Below are 17,045 nucleotides of genomic sequence, written 5' to 3'. Positions count from 1 at the left end.
TGAGTTAAGACACCAAAATTATTAGAATGAAATCCCTACCCAACAATAAGGTAAGAAATAAATTTAGAAAAATTACCTTAACACTCATATATTTTAATCATTATTTTCACTTTTTTTCAATTCTTTTAGAAATTATAGTTTACATCCTAGTGTTTATATATTTATAGCACCTTTTATTTTTTTTTTTAAAAAAAGTCAACTGTTTATATATTTATAACACTTTACATTTCAAAAAAAAAAGTCAACAAAAAAGTTGAATTATTTACATGGTAACTATTATATCCTAATTAATGACTAAAGAGCCTTGCAGTGCTTAAAATATAAAATTACAAAATTTCTATAAAATTACAAAATTTCTATAAAGTAAAAAAAAATAAAACTAACTTGTGAAACTCATTTCTCTAATATCCTAGCCACCACCTCTTCTCCCTTTTCTATTTCTTTATTGTCGACAACCATTGTCTAGCCATCATGACTACCTCACACCCACCATCTCCCTCATCTACAATGAAATATCCAATGGATTAAAGGTAGTGGTTCACCTAAATTCATATGTGAAAACAAATTAGGAAGAGGTAATGCATCATTCTCTATCCTTCACCATTTAACAGACCAACCAGAAGACTACCTGAATCTTTGTTTTTTTTTTTATCTCTACCTTTATTTTAGGAAAACAAATATTTCTAATCTTGTATATTACATGATGTTGCCCTTTTTTGTCCCAATACTAATATATCAATTTAGAAATACAATTCTAATACAAGATCCTTGTTTTTGTTTTGTCTTAACTTGATGTCTCATCTCATTACCTTGAGCTTGACAACCATAAGATTTTTTTTCCCCATTTGGTAGTAATATAAGGAAGTATGAAGTTAGAGCCATGTCTTTCTTTTTCTTAATTTTTTCTTAACTTATCCTATAAACCCATCATGGATAGTAGTTGGCATAACTAATGTTGCTTATTGTCCATGAATGATTCATTCATGATTTTAAAGGATAAAACATTTATGAAAAGAAAATAAGATCGTGAGAATTTTTTTACTTTCCTTTTTTATCTTGAGTTTATTTGGTTAAAGTTTTATATTGACATTATGTTTGGGGTTTCATTTTCATTTTCTTAACAAAAAAGTATGTAATGTAAATGATGAAATTGAAGGGACATGACGTGATATTAAATGGATTACTTTTGTTTCTTCCTATACCTTTTCCTCTGCCAAAAACTAAAAATTAAAGATCTATCTTCTACCACACTTTCATTATTGTGTGTGTATCTCTCCTCACAGCCTTTGCAGTAATCTTTGGTTCATCTTGAGGAGCAATCATATCTCCTTCCATAAAGGGAGTATAAAAGAAATCCATATCACCACAAAACTTCGTCTCATCAAACTTCAACATCATTCACAAATCAAAACTCCCCTAATATTTGGAAAAATCACAAATAAAACTCTAGATGTAAACACAAAAATAAATATGTACATGTATAAAGTATTAAATCTACTAAAAGTTGAAAGATTTTGATTGAATTTGTGTTTATATCTCTGTTAATTGAAAGTTGAAAGATTGATATATTTGTTAAGAGGCTATTGAATTTTTATTCAAGTTTTATTGGTTGTGTTAGAGATAATTTTGTTTCATTCATCTCCATAGGATTTTGTAGTATATTATATATAAGGATGGATTCATTTTTTTTTTCTAAATTTTAAAACTATGTTGACTAAAGATATAAATTTTAATTTTTGAAAGAATAAAGGCAAAGTGAAAAAAAAGACTAAATTATAGAAAAGTCAAGGTAATTTTCCAATAAATTTATTGTCTTTCTCGTTTAAAAACATTTGGTTTAGTCATTTCCACACCCCTCATCATTTGTGTTAGGCTTTAAAAATAAATGTGAAAATAATTAGAGAAAAATATATTATTGAATGAAAAAAAATGATGTTGTCATCAATTAAGAAAAAAACAAAAAAATACAACATGACATTTCTCATTAAAAGAAACAAAAGAATTAGAAAAAAATCTAGAAGCAAAAAGGAACCATAATGATCATTAATTAGAAAAACACCAGTAGGGTTCAGTCTTTCTCTAATAAAAAAAACCAATGAACTAGTTATTAAAGATAATAAGATCTTTTCTCGGGGGTCTATTAGTCATTAACAAATTGATAGGGATAAATCGACCTCATAACATTTTAAAGCACGATGAAATGATTAAATTACTCTTAAAAGCAAACCTTCTTTAAATTTAGGTCTAAAGGATTTTTTTGTACTTTCACTTTTTAAAACACAATCAAATGATTAAATTGTCCTTAAAAGAAAATTTTCTTTAACTCATGCCCATGGGCTTTTTTTTGTATTTCATCCTATTTTTTTTTTTGTTAAAATCAAGTTGAATAAGCATCAAATTAGTAATTTAATAAATATAAATATTATTTTTTAACAGGTGCATTTCATACGTCAACATATGGGTTTTGGCTGTGCCATTCGAGCGACGCATGAAAAGACAATCGACCACCACAAGGTGGCTTTCGAGGCAGTGTTAGAATTATCTTGACGACCCCTTCATACCTAGGTGATACTTGTGGCTTACTAACCACTAGTTTGGTGCAAATGATCTTTTTTTTTTCTTCTCGATTTCCATGTTTGACCCTCTAAATTTTTAAAGTAGCCATTCAATTTGTTTTTCCTTCAAATTTGGTCAATGTTCTTTTGATTATTATTTGAAATAATTTTAAAATTTTGATTTTTTTTCAATTTTATCCTCCGATTTTTCATATGTCAGATTTAGTCTCCATTCAATTGATAAATATTTAATTTATATGAGATAATTTTTTTATGATTTTATTCTCAAGTTTTTGTTTCCTATTGATTTGATTCTCGTTCTTTTGACTGTTTTTTTTGACTTTATTTTTTTAATTGATATTTTTTTTTCAGTTTTATCATTCTACATTAAATTAGTTAGAAATTAAGCTTTTTAATTGAGTTCGAGTCTAGGATTTCACATGTTACAAGTTTGGGAGATTAAAACAGGTTTAGGAGGTTCTCTTGGGTTTGCTTTTTTTTTTCCTTTCCTTTTTAAGCTTACGTTTTTTTTAGTTTCATCCTTCAACATTTATTTAATTAGAGATTAAGCTCTGTTATTTTTTATTTGTTTTTTTATAGAATTTTCACTGATTTTGAAAATGAGTTGGGTTAGCTCGGGTCTTTTTATTTATCATTCTTCGTTAATTTTAGTTTTTGAATTAAATTAAATTAATTGATTAAATATAAACATGAGATGTTCACTTCATGATATTTTATTTGGCTTGTTTTTTTGGTCGTTTCTTTAACATCGCATGCGACCTCTTTTGGTGTCATCATACAACCTTTTGTAGCGTCGTTAGAACTGTCTTGACGGGTTCTTTTTGGTGATGGAGCCATGTCCACGTCGGAGCGATGATGAGTATTCAACAAGCTTTTCTTTCTTATTTTACCGAGTATGATGCTGAAGCTTATTTTTTATAGTTAATTATTACTATTTTTTGTTTGTTTTATTTTTTATTAATATTTTTTTTATTATATTATTAAATTAACCAAGCTTATTAAATTTAATCAAATTAAATAGTCAGCTTGCCAAAATCACTATTACCTTGTTGTATTTTCAATTATTCAATTAAATATGAATATGTTTTCATTTTAAAAATCATCATATATTATTATATTATATAAATTTAAATCAAATTAACACTTCTACAATAAATTAGACTTAACTAATAAAATAAATAATTTAACTATTATTAGGTTACATTAACAAATAAAATAAATTATAAGTAACTATTATTAGATTACATTAACTAAAAAAATAAAGTATTAATAAAGAGTAGCCCTTCATTTTACGCTTTATTAAAATAAAGCATAAATAATCATTTGATTAGGTTTAATAATTTATTATACTTGATTTTATTAGTAAAACCTAATTTATTAATAGAAGAATTAATTTGACCAAATTTTTACGGTAGAGAGAGAGAGAGAGGGAGAGAGAGGGAGAGAGAGGTATGGGATGATAACATGTGATAAATTTTAGAATGGATTCGTCCGTGTTCAGGTTTAATTAGTGAAAGACTAGTCAATTGGCGATCTTAATCAAATTAAAAGACTTTCTTGCCTGACTTGAACGAAAGGGTTAAAAAGTCTTTCACTTGAACCGAAATAGGGTGGAGGGTTAAATGCTAAAAGGTTCAAGGAGGGCACGATATTGTTTTTTTATGCTTTTTAAAAATTTATTTATTTTTAAAAAATATTAACTTAATGGTTTGTTTTAGTATTTTTTAATTATCTTAATTCACATTATTAAAAATAAAAAAATTTAAAAAATTATTTTAAAAAAATACAAATACCAAATACCCCTGGCGTGGGTTACTCCCAAAACCCAACCCAAACGGCCATGATTTAATTTCCGAACCCTTCAAAACTTAATCTTAACTAACTGTAATTATTTTTAGTGTATTTAAAAATGCACTGTAAATTATATTTTTTAAAATTTTAAATTTTTTATTTAAAATAATTTTTTTATATTATTAAATATTTTTAATATATTAATATTAAAAATAATTTTTAAAAAATAAAATAATTTTATTTTAATATATTTTTATATAAAAAATACTTTAAATTATCACCACCGTCACAATTCCAAACACAACTTAAAAGTCGAATCCAACGGCTCATTAGAAAAGTAGGTACCAACAAATCTCATCATAACAGTTACCCAGGCAACCAAAAACCGCAATAGCAAAAACAAATCAGACAGAGAGCGAGAACGAGACAGATAGAAAGCATGGAGAGGGAGAGAGAACAACAGGTCTACTTGGCGAGACTTGCAGAGCAAGCTGAGAGATATGATGGTATGTGCTTTGTTCAATCGAGTTCCACAAGCTGCGACTCTTTATTTCTTTCTTGCTTTCATTTTCCTTTTATCTTGTTAATTTATCACGCTTAATTCCTGCTGCTGCTCTATGTTCTCATTTTTCCCTATGATTTAGTGGATGATTACAAGGGTGGATTTGTGTTTTAATACGCTGATTTGATGGCTGTATTGACTGATACGCTTGCTTGTTAGAACCCTAATTACTACATTATTATAGTTGCTTAGAAATAAGAATGACCATAAAGGATTTTCTGGACTTTTAATAGAATTAAATCTGTTAATTGTTTTTTAGCATTTCGATTTGGTAGTACTGTGTTCCCATGACCGCTCACTCTTTTCGGTATGTAGGTTGTGTATGGGTTAAAAAAAAGAGAGGGAAATAACATTTTTTTTTTTTTTTGATATTCGAGGATTTGAATAACGCTAAGCTTTTCTAAGCAACCCATTGATGAATGAGTACGCACTCTTCTGTTGTGCTAAATTGAGAGAGGAGTGTAATAATTGAAGATTTTTTATGGATGATTGTTGTGGTTCACATAGCAATTAAAATGAGACAACTGTGTTCTTTTCCCATTCTTAATATTTGATACAGAAGGTTTCTAATTTTGATTCTATTAGTTTTATTTCACTTCCATTTGGCCTAATTTATTCAGTTGAATTGCTGTTGTTCCTTTCCCTTTCTTTTTTCTTAAAAACAAAATGTAGGTAAATTATATTGAATATGAAAACATGACATTAAAAACCAATTGCTGCAGAGATGGTAGAAGCAATGAAGAAAGTTGCAAAGTTGGATGTGGAATTGACAGTGGAGGAGAGGAATCTGGTGTCCGTGGGTTACAAGAACGTCATTGGTGCTAGAAGGGCATCGTGGAGAATACTTTCTTCCATTGAACAGAAGGAGGAGGCCAAGGGGAATGAACAGAATGTGAAAAGAATAAAGGAGTACATGCAGAGTGTTGAAGATGAGCTTGCAAAGATCTGCAATGATATATTATCAGTCATTGATCAGCATCTCATCCCATCCTCTTCAACTGGGGAATCTACTGTCTTTTACTATAAGATGTAAGATTTATTGCACTATCCTTACTGTTGAGTTATTTTGAAAGGTGGGGCAAATAATCTCAAGATGGCTAACAAAATAAGGTTGTTGATGCCTTATAAACTCCTGAATGATAGACAAAAGGCTCTACAGATTAGGTTTATTTCTTATGGATCCATGCAACCAAATTCTTATATATAGAGCAAGAATAGGTAAACGACAAGAATTCTCTTGTTTATGAATTTATATGTGTTGAATTCATTTTATTCATTCCACAGGTTATATAACCTCCTTTTCTATTAACTATCATATCTGTGTTTGTATAGTAGCTTGCAATGCTCAAACTTCCTTTAATTGATTCTATTGCTTATGTTGGATCTTTTCTTTTTTTTTCTTTTTTTGTTTTCTTTTGAGGCAGGAAGGGAGACTATTATCGTTATTTGGCTGAGTTTAAAGGTGCTGATGAACGTAAAGAAGCTGCGGATCAGTCCCTCAAGGCTTATGAGGTAGTATTTGTTAATCATCTTTTTCTCCCAGAGTTTCTTTTATTCTCTCTTCTGTCACTTTAACTTTTTAATTATGAAGCTGATAGATAATTTAATCAAAGTACTAATGTCGTTCTTTTGTGCTGCAGGCAGCAACCTCTACTGCGATCTCAGATTTGCTTCCAACTCATCCAATTAGACTTGGCCTGGCTCTAAACTTCTCCGTTTTCTACTATGAGATTTTGAACTCCCCCGAAAGGTTAACATGCGTCTCTTTCTCGCTTAACATGCTGAAACACATTCAATATTTTTTGTTGTTGTAAATACATCATGCACACACCCATTTTGTTGAACTTGAGGACTTCAGATAGTGCTTTTGCTGTAAGCTCTGAATAATGCATCTTATTTTTAAACTACATCTGTATCATGCAGGGCCTGCCGCCTGGCTAAACAAGCATTTGATGATGCTATAGCAGAACTTGATAGCCTCAATGAGGACTCCTACAAGGACAGTACCCTTATCATGCAGCTACTTAGGGACAATCTCACTTTATGGACCTCAGATCTGCCAGAGGAAGGAGGTGATATTCGAAGTTGTAACTTGATAATGGAAGTAATATGAGTTTAATAACTGGACTAAGAAGTCAAGAACTTCGATTGTAAATGGCCATTGACTAATGAAGGTGCTATTTAATTTGGCAGGTGAGCAATCTGCAGCTGATGAACCTAAGGCAGTGGTAAGCAAAACTGAGCTTTTATAATCTGTGTGTGGGTGTTATTCGAACTTGCACACCTGCACATTCATACAGGCACACCTGCATACCTTTGATAAATACATACACAGAGCATGTAAAGCACTCATCATTTGATTGGATTGCCTTTTGGCATGTTGATGTTTACCCGGGGCTTGTTATTAATGTTTCTTATTTTCTCCATTTACTGCTAATGAGAATTAATTTTGCAGAATTAGCCGGGATTGTGGAGAGCAATTCTTTAAGATTGGGTTAGCTGAAGAAGGGAGGAACATGCCAGAATGACTCTCAGTAGTAGTACAGGGAATGGTGGACCATTGGCATGTATCTATTTGCTGAACAAATGTTTTAAGACCCTTCGTTGTGTCTTCTTTTTCTCTTAGAACACTCTACTTGGATGATTGTGGTCTGCGTTAAAAATCTATAGCTTTAACGCCCCTTAAATTGCCATTGCAAATCAACAGATTCGTTTTCACGCATTTGGTTGTGGCATTTTTACCTTTCAGACTTGTACATCTCTTGCGCACTTTTGTCCTGCTTGCTCACTGGTAGTGCTTCAGATTATTGGAATCAGTTCATTTCCTGGTTTGTCATTCATTTCGCCATGGATAAACTGATTGATGCAGGGGATCTAATGCATCTGAAACCTTCTGAAGTGTGACGTTGTGATGGCCTGTAAATGATTAGTTTGCTGTTGAGACTTGGTTGCGTGAAAGTGTATTGTAAGATTCATATGTTTTCACTGAAAGCATGAAATGAGCCTTCGAGCACATGCGTTGATATTGTGAAGCAAAGTAGTCGGGCAAATGAAGAGAGATTATTAAAGTACACACGAGAATGCGTGATGAGATAATTAAATGGCCGATTCATTTGTGGAAATCAAGACTAAACATTTTTGAAAAGAATGACCAAACCTGTGTAATCTTTGGAATGTTTGTGAGCTTCCGGTCTTTAGGAACATCTCGAATCAAATCTCTCTTCTATTCTACATATTCTCCACACATTGCCTGCTCAGGTGACCAAATTTTATTTTTACTCTTAACCGTAAACCATTTTAACCGGGCCATCTGATCATTAAAAGATACCGGAGAAAACGCAGTGATGAGTAAAGGATTGTGTGGTTTGTTCTTAAAATTCAGAGATGAACAGCTACGCATGGTTGACAGTTTGGTGGGAATAGCTAACATTTGGAAGTTATTGATTTGGCCGTGAGACTGGTAGATGCTACAGAATTAGATCAAGCGATGAATATTCGCATGGAATTCATTTGGACCCCAAGTCCGGTGATGGTTGTCGAAGATATTACTAGCGCTGTGAAAGCTAGAATCTTGTATCATTCTGATCGGTTGTTTGTTTACTTGGAAATTATCTTAAAACATTTAAAGAAGTAAGTTACAAAATATTTTTATCCAACTTGGAAATTATTAGTTTCTACTTTCTACTTATTATGATGAATGAGGTGTTAGCTACAATGCAATATAATTTTAATATCTACCGAGTGAAATATAAAAAATTATTTATAATAAAAAATTATTTTTATTAATGAGAAATATAACTATTTTTTTTTTAAATTTTTAAATTTTTAAATTCTTCTATTGAATTTAGGAGTTGCACAATATTAGAGAAGAGCATCTCAGCAAAGTGAAACTTAGACCTTAAGCCAGACTTGGAATTAAATTTAGTTTTCAAACTCGCCTGGTTTAATATCTAGGTTTTGGATTTTGACCGGGTCAGTCGTGTCAATTTCTATTTAGATGGTTTAAGATCTAGGTTCTGGATTTTAATCGAGTCAATCGTATCAATCTTTATTTTTTAAAAAATTTAAAACAAACAACATTATTTTAATAAAAAAAAACAAAAATCAACTTGCAATTAGGTTTTAGAATGGATTTTACCGGGTCAACTGGATCTCAGAGTCAACACGTCTAGTCAGTCAGGTCACACTGGGTCATGATTTTTTATTTTTTTATTAACCTAACCCGGTTCCAGTATTAGATTAGCTAGATTCCAGATCGGCCTGTCAAGTCGGGTCGAATTTCAAACCTATTGTAAAATAACTTCTTAGGCTTTGGGCTGCCAAATATTATTTTTTGCCAAGTTATTCTAGGCTTGAATTTAAATTTATAATTATTTAAATTATAAAAAAATTATTTTTTCCAATCCATTCCAGCCCATGAATAATAATAGATTCTATTAAGTTTACTTTCAAAACTCTCTTCAAACCTAAATAATTCTTTCAATTAAAAAATATCATATTTAAAGCTAAAATTATATGATTTAATTCTATTTCATGACAATCAAAGCTGGTAATAATAATAATAATTAACTCAGTAATTAATAGAATTAGTTCTGTTCCAAATACTCCGTAAAAGAGGGCTGGAGAATGCTTCTAGTTGATTTTTCTAGACATTTTTGGATAGAAATTCTACAGAATTTTGTGACTATTTTGGCACTCAGTTTTTCCTCTTTATTTTCCTCCTAGCCTACAACTTAGATCGGTCATCGCAGAGATTTTCGGGTGAATATTCTTTTGAGTATATTAGACCTTGCTTAAAAATACACATATACATAACTGATCTGTTAAAATCATGAGTTTATTAAAATTAGTCTTTTTCACAAAGTAATGAACATTAAAACTTCAAAAATAAATAATTGATCTTTAGCAATAATAAAATTTTATTTTATTAAAAATGAGATCTAAAATAGTATAATTGTTTGTTTGAGCCCCCTTTCTTTTCCCTAAAAATGAAATTTGTTTTCTTCTATTAAAAATGAAATTTAAAATAATTATTTTGAAAAATTATGTTTACTCGATTTTTTAAAAAAAATAAAGTTTTCTTTTGATAGAAAACTCTCGAGAAATGTACCAGAGAAATGGGTGCCAGAGAAAAAAACAATGCCCCCTCAAGAGCAAATAATAATCTGACAAACCCCAAGACTCTGGATCGAATAGTTTATGTATGCCTCTAGAACAAAGCCGTCAAGAAATTGATCCGAAATAGATCTTGGCCCTTGCAGCTGAAAGGAGAGGCAAATCTTATTACTCGAAACCTTGTTCTTTCTTTTTTTAAAAAAAGAAATCAATAACACCAAGAACTCTACCATTACTATCGCAAGAATCAAGAGGGGAGGAGGGAGAGCAGAGGGATGAAAATTGCAGAAGTGGAAGCTCCATATGGACTGGAGGCTTCTTTCTTCGATGGCGTGGGTGCGTATATATATAGCGAGGGTGGCTGCGAGAATGACTAAACCCTAATATCGCCTCCACTTGCCAGCTGGGTCTGGGCTAAGCTGCAGGGTTTTTCTAGAATTCCATAGCGAAGTTGGGCTCTGGCCCATACACTGATAAGAGACCAAGCATTCTTCTGGTTTTTAGAGCAGCGAGGGAATGGCAGCGTCAAAGGTGGTTGTTGTCATGAATTAATTGTATTAATGTCATTTTTAATTGTATACTATAAAGTATAAACTACTAACACTAAGAGTATATACTAGCTTACGGTACCATACATCAGAAAGTAAAAACGTCAAAAAAAACTTCAAATAAGTAACTTTAAATTTTATTGTTTAACTTTAAGGAGTGAAAATTGATTTTTCATATATATATATATATATATATATATATATATATATATTACCAATTATATAAATACGAAGATTCTTATTTAACTTTTAAATAATAAAAAAAACAAATATAAACATTATATTAAAATAATAAAACAGTTCAATATTAAAATTAATTTTACTAATTTAGCTAATAAAATCTTATAATAAATCATGTGCTTTATAATCATTTTAATTCAAAAAGGATAGCAGTACAAGCATTCACAAACCAAAAACATAGTGTATTTCCAAACAACGTAAGGACACAATGCAGTCAAAACCGCGTCACTACACTATTCAAACTTCAAAAAAAAAAAAAATTAAATAAATAAATTCCTCTAACATCGACTTAAGAAGCCTGATTAAGACTTGGGAGCCAAGACAGCTCCGAAAGCAAATAGTGCAGACCCCGAAAGAAACTAAAAAACCAGGCAGGTTAAGCTTAAGCTTTAGCGGCAGTTTAGCCTAAAACATGAGCGGATATCAATATTGAACTTCGGATGGAAGATCTGCCGTATCAGACTCAAAAAAAATATGAACCTCTGAAGAGCTCACAACAAAGGCAGACGCAGGGATGGTCTTGGTAGCTAAAGTTCACTGAATTGATCCGTGAAGTTCTTGCAATCGCAATCAAAACCACTTTCTTCATCAAAACAAAGATAAAATGGTCTTCTAGGCAGCTTAGAACACAATATACATCAGATGTTCTGATCCACTTCCATAAAGAAACCAAACAATATCAAACACCACAACATCAATAAAATAATTTTACAATGGGGGATCCTTTCTAATCTTCTCTTCCCTTCAGCAAACTCCAAACTACTGGAGATCCTGAGTACTACCCCAACCAAGTATGTATTTTCACCAATTGGCAACCCCTGTAAAGAAATTCTTCTTATAATACGTAATACTGGCACCTGGATAACAATGATCTTGCAAAGGGTTCTACCCCCTAAATCTAACAACAACACATGATATGTCATCTTTACTTTCTCTTTTTAATGCCTCTGTTGTCAGCTGCTTAGCTGCTTTCATGGGGTCTTTAATCCTCCTTGCAATATCAACAGCCTCTTGATTTGACATAACCTGTGTATATTCACATGGAAAAAAATAGATTTTATGGACTTCTTTCTAAGGCAAGCACATTGCAGATTCTTTAGCCAGCCCAGGTGGTTAGCACTGACTCGACATGGAAAACAAAGTTAGTATGAAATGACTCACCTTCCAAAGACCATCACTAGCGAGTACAAGAACTTCTGTGTTGTTATCTATGTCGATTTCTTGTATGTCAGGATCAGAACGCAGATGTGATTTAAGGCTCTTGTCCCCAAAAGCACGAGAAACTGCCAGCTGCCCATTAACTCTAGGGACATCTCCTGGAAAGAAGTTCAAAAGGAAGTGAGATCGACAGTATTGTTATTGGTATAGAACAGAGTGTTTGCTTGGCTGAGAAAACATTTGCAAAGAGAGGGAAATACTTCATATTCTGATGACATTTTCTGTTCCCATAGAAATGGAAATCCTTAGCTAATCACTTAATGTCATAGGTATCAAAGTGCCTTAAAAGACTTTGGTCATGGAAGCCTAAGTAGGGTAGGAAATTACAGGAAAAAGAAAAAAGAAAAAAAGAAGATCTCATAATAGAAGGAAGCGTTCAGTGCTCTTAAATGCAGAATGGATTTGAACACCCAAAAGCAAAACAATTTGAACGATATGCATGAAAGCTTCAACACCACCTCACCTGCAGAACACCACATAACAAGCAAACTGAAATTAGATTCTTTGAATGATGAACAAATATGTATGCATTCACTCATCCAAAATGAATCCAGGCGATGATCAGGGGGGGAGTGCCACAGATCCTCTCTTCTAGAGAATACTTATTTTTTATTTTCAAAGATTGCTCTGATGCAGATCAAAGTTAACTGGAAGCCACTGAACTCTAAATTGTCTATTACTGCCTGAATGCTGCATAAATTCAATTTAAGTAGACCATTCATTGTTATGACTTCTTATTTGGGTTCGGAAGATATTGGTTCACTTGCTTGAGAATTTCAAAAAGCTGACAAATGAGCATATTCAGAAACTCAAAATTAGTCTTATTCTTTGAAATTCTAGCTTCACATGAATAAATCATAAGCCTTAAAACTATGCGTTAAAAAATTAGAAGCAGCTCCCCACTAAAAAGATTAGAATAACAACCAATAATTTCCTCAGAAAGCCATTGGTGTATATTAAATTCAGAAGAGCAGATATTCAAACAGAGAGATTACTAATAATGGCTACTGTGAAAAAGACCTGGCATGTTTGAGACAAAGCCACCTTTGTTCTCTATGCTGCCTCGTTCAGTGTTGGGTTCATGATCTGTGGTCATTTGCCTTGCCTGGCCTCCTCTTGAAAGAACTGCTCTTGAATCTCCAACATTAGCTACCCATAGTCTTTTACTATTTATCAAGATAGCAGTCACAGCTGTAGATCCTCCTCGCCCCAAGTCAGAACTATTAGAGAGAATTGCCTGGTCAGTCCTCTCATAGGCTTTTGAGATAGATCGGTTGGGATCAACCCAAAACTCTTCCTAGAAGGATCAAATAATAAAGTGTTAGAAAGCATTCTGAAGTTATTTAAGCAGACCAAAATGTTTGGCCATCAATAAAATGTTTGGAAGCAATGCTAAACCTCCTTCAGGATATTGGAAAACAAATGTTTCTGTAAGTATGCAGGCACACTGTCTCCCAAGTGGCCATCATAAATAGCAAAAAGCCCTAATTCACGCTCTTGAATCTGCACAAACTTGGCAACATGATAATCCTCCATTGGATGATTAGCTTTCCCTTTTACTAGGCTGAAACCATACTTGATCAAACCCTCTTGATTCTTTCCCTTACCGGAGGTAGATGATGATCGCCCACCCACAAGCTACAAGTAACAATAATCACAGTCTAAGTCACATGATTAGAAGACGAAGAGAAATACGAAAGCAAGCAAAATTGAGTTTTAATTTACTTTAAGTACTCAGATTAGGAGGCAGGCAAGAATGGGACTAAATGAAGCAATACATGAGAAATATAATTCTACACTACCAAGCAATTGAAGCATAGAAAGTTGCTCAATAACATTAATGAAAAACAATAGCGAAACTTGCAACTGTGCTTTCTTCTTGGGTTACATAGAAGACCTTAATACTGTAAACTCATCAGTAAATCTAATCTTTTAGAACGGTTTAGCGAGTAGCTACACCTACTATGTAAATTCTAGATCCCCGAAGAACTCACAAAACAAGTAGGTAAACATTGACACTTGACAGAACGGAAACCAAAAGTATATCTGTGTAACCAAAAATTTCCAGCCATGGGTTATCCAATGTATATCCACAATTAAATCCCAAACTGATACGAAAACTGAAAAATTCCCCCTTAGAAATAGCCTATCACACGTATAGCTCCATGTTCCACCACCCATTCTTACAACCTAATCATGAAACAAGGTTATGCGTCGAATAGAAATAAGAATAGAACAATTAAAGAATCACAAACACATACCAAAATAATAAAAACTAGGAAAAAAATGTTCTTTTTACCTGAGAGTAGGAAGGAAAAAAACAGCATAACCAATCCATAGAAACAGAACTATGTAGAGGACCTCCAACTTGTTCAGTTAAATTCCCACCATCCACTTTCAATATTCAAGATTCCAAACCAAACCCACCTCCCAAATCCAGTATCTGCACCATCAAAATCCAAACTTGATCATAAAAATGAAACTAAAATGTAAAACCTATAAACACAAACCTAAAACCCCTTCCAAGAAACAACTCAAAACAAACGAATTACCTCTAAACTATCCCCAATTAAAAGCTCGGAATGGGTGTAGCTTGTGGTTCCTGTTTGGTGAGGAAAGTCTGGTTTCTTTTGCTGTTCCTTGTTTGTACTACTTACTAGTTTGCACACCCAATTGAATGGAGAAATGATGCAAAAAACAAAGAGAAGGCGAGATGAGAGAACAATCGAAAGTCCTTTTCTAAGGACAAAAAAATAACAGGAAATTACTAGTATAATTATATATAAAAAAAGATCGTGAGAGAAGGAGAGAATCGAAGGATGCCTATATGATGATTTTCTAACCGCTCCAAGGGAGTCTTTTGCAATGAGGTGGGGGGGCAGAGAAATAATAGTACAATAAAGAAAAGAAAAAAGACTAATATATACCGCAGGAGCAGAGACTTCTTGCTTGTTGACTTTGCCCTGTTAATACTGTTTTGTTTTTGTTCCTCTCTCTGTTTTGTAGCTGTACATGGGACACCACCTCCTGCTCCTGCGCAGAAAGACTCATGGGCCAGAAATCGAATTTCCTTTTTCTTTGTCCTCAGATAGTAAACAAGAGTTATTACAAGAACTCAAGAAGGGGTGTTTACTTTAAATCGTTCTGTGAAATCAGTAGCCAGCCACTACCTCTTATGGCGAATACTGCAGAGGTGTTTTTTCACTACACAATAGAATAGTTCTCGGGGCGCATGAATGGATGGTCTGTGTGACTTTTTCTTAGAGTATACATATTATATTGTAAAATTCATTTTAATAGGTTTTGTTCATTTCTTTTCCTGCCCTTTTACGGTCAAATCGGGTTTCCTGTACAAATTGGTCAAAACTGCCGTTCACATAGCGTGTTGAAATTGGTATAAAATGATTTGCAAGGGTCATAACTGTCATTTCGGTTAAAATAGATTTCGGGAGCCAAAATTGCTTCTCGATGGTCAAACAAACAGGTCTTTATATATATATATATATATATATATATATATATATAATTACCTTCATGTGTCGACACGGTGGGATGGAATGGATTAATCACATCTCATTTGTCTCAAAAGTGGCAGTGCACCATTTACTCTTATTCTGGGAAAGGTTTGGTAAAAAAAAGAACATTTTGCAATTCGCTAATCCCCTCTCCACCACAATATAGCATAAGCTCACCCTTACCAAATCAAAGACCCAATCAATCCCAATCTTCGGATCAAACTTCTAAACATATCAGTTGTTGAATTAAAAAGGCTTCATCTAAGATCATCCATACCTGACCAGAGACAAACTTGTTGAGTCAAACTCATGCACATCTGAGAACATGTTTGGAAACGTGGTTTGTTTTTTCAAAAATTTTAAATTTTTTGTGCTAAAATTTAATATAATTTGTACATTTTGAATCGTTTTGATGTGCTGATGTCAAAAATAATTTTTTAAAAATAAAAAAAAATCATTGGCATGCATTTCGGCACAAAAAGTTATTTGAAAAGCAACCGCTACCACACTGCCAAGCACCCTCTTCCCTCTTAATCATTGAATAAGAAAGATTTCATATAAGCTCTCCCATGTATGATTACAACCCCCAACAAATTAGAGCCATTAGATTAATTTCAAATCAGATTGATCTGGATCGTTGGTTCAAATTAAAAGCAATCTGAATCGTCTAAACTCATGTCAGCTGGAGATGGTGATTCCAACCACCTATCTCTACCATTTAACCCTTATTTTTTATGGGACCACCATAAAAAGAAGCTTTAGCCTCCCTTGATCAAAACTTGACTAGCCCTCATCACTAACATCATTAGAATCAATAAAAAAGAGGGAAATGACTATTTTTAAAAACCAAACTTCATCGTCGTCGATCTCCCACCTTGGGTGGCTGTGAGATACACAGCTACTATTAGTGGACGAATGAGATCCATATCCTTTTTGGGAGCCTATCGACACACCAAAAACTCATCAAAACCAACACTAAAATATCTCCAAATACTGCATGAATAGTGCGATGGCAAACCTATAATTTTGCCATTTGACCAGGGGCAAAACGATAATTTCACCTAGATCAGAGCATTTTAGTAATTTCTTGAACCCAAAATTATTTTCATGTAATTATTTTATGTGTATTTGTAGATATTTGACTGAATGAATTATCCACAGCACTCCTTAGCACGCCAAACCCAAAGGGTCTAAGACCTTGGGTGGTTTTGAGGAGGGATAACAACAGTATCTATGTTCTGTGGTAGAACTGAAAGGATGAGATAGTGATTTGATTATGAGAATTATTTGAGACGAGTATCAGTCCCAATGTTTGCCAAATCAAGGCTTGAATAATTGATTGAACTTTAATTTGCATAATCGATTGCCTGATTAACTATTTCCAAGCGTGATTATATTATGATTTCCTAATTGACTATGCATGATGCATCTTCGTGAAGTGATTTGTCAAAATTAAATCTTGAATTTCATATTTTAATTT

The 17,045-nt window shown here is 32.7% G+C and overlaps 2 protein-coding genes across 2 annotated transcripts; one reads left to right on the top strand and one right to left on the bottom strand.

Annotated features, from left to right (window-relative positions):
• The first annotated feature begins 4,713 nt into the window (after window positions 1-4,713).
• LOC133694167 (14-3-3 protein 7-like) lies at window positions 4,714-7,651 on the top strand. Its single transcript, XM_062115627.1, has 7 exons — window positions 4,714-4,873; window positions 5,652-5,958; window positions 6,354-6,441; window positions 6,570-6,679; window positions 6,853-7,001; window positions 7,123-7,157; window positions 7,385-7,651. Exons 1-7 carry the CDS (start codon window positions 4,807-4,809, stop codon window positions 7,388-7,390), a joined length of 762 nt encoding a protein of 253 aa, XP_061971611.1. The 5' UTR covers window positions 4,714-4,806; the 3' UTR covers window positions 7,391-7,651.
• Window positions 7,652-11,466: 3,815 nt separating this feature from the next.
• LOC133694165 (probable protein phosphatase 2C 9) lies at window positions 11,467-15,261 on the bottom strand. The gene is made up of 7 exons (XM_062115626.1): window positions 14,978-15,261; window positions 14,603-14,706; window positions 14,350-14,493; window positions 13,449-13,688; window positions 13,071-13,347; window positions 11,994-12,148; window positions 11,467-11,858 (listed from the first exon to the last, which is right to left on the bottom strand). Exons 3-7 carry the CDS (start codon window positions 14,386-14,388, stop codon window positions 11,718-11,720), a joined length of 852 nt encoding a protein of 283 aa, XP_061971610.1. The 5' UTR covers window positions 14,389-14,493; window positions 14,603-14,706; window positions 14,978-15,261; the 3' UTR covers window positions 11,467-11,717.
• Between the last annotated feature and the right edge of the window lie 1,784 nt (window positions 15,262-17,045).

The sequence above is a fragment of the Populus nigra genome, chromosome 5, assembly GCF_951802175.1.
Source record: "Populus nigra chromosome 5, ddPopNigr1.1, whole genome shotgun sequence".
NCBI classification, from domain to species: domain Eukaryota; kingdom Viridiplantae; phylum Streptophyta; class Magnoliopsida; order Malpighiales; family Salicaceae; genus Populus; species Populus nigra.
This window is presented reverse-complemented; position numbering and strand designations above follow the sequence as displayed.

Bases quoted from the DNA above. Each gene is read 5' to 3' on its own strand.
- LOC133694167 (XM_062115627.1), top strand. From the start codon at position 4,807: ATGGAGAGGGAGAGAGAACAACAGGTCTACTTGGCGAGACTTGCAGAG. The intron at 5,959-6,353 runs GTAAGATTTATT...CTTTTGAGGCAG, and splicing joins ACTGTCTTTTACTATAAGAT to GAAGGGAGACTATTATCGTT. The intron at 7,002-7,122 runs GTGATATTCGAA...TTAATTTGGCAG, and splicing joins AGATCTGCCAGAGGAAGGAG to GTGAGCAATCTGCAGCTGAT.
- LOC133694165 (XM_062115626.1), bottom strand. From the start codon at position 14,388: ATGGATTGGTTATGCTGTTTTTTTCCTTCCTACTCTCAG. The intron at 13,348-13,448 runs GTTTAGCATTGC...TGATCCTTCTAG, and splicing joins TTTCCAATATCCTGAAGGAG to GAAGAGTTTTGGGTTGATCC. The intron at 11,859-11,993 runs GTGAGTCATTTC...GAATATACACAG, and splicing joins CTAGTGATGGTCTTTGGAAG to GTTATGTCAAATCAAGAGGC.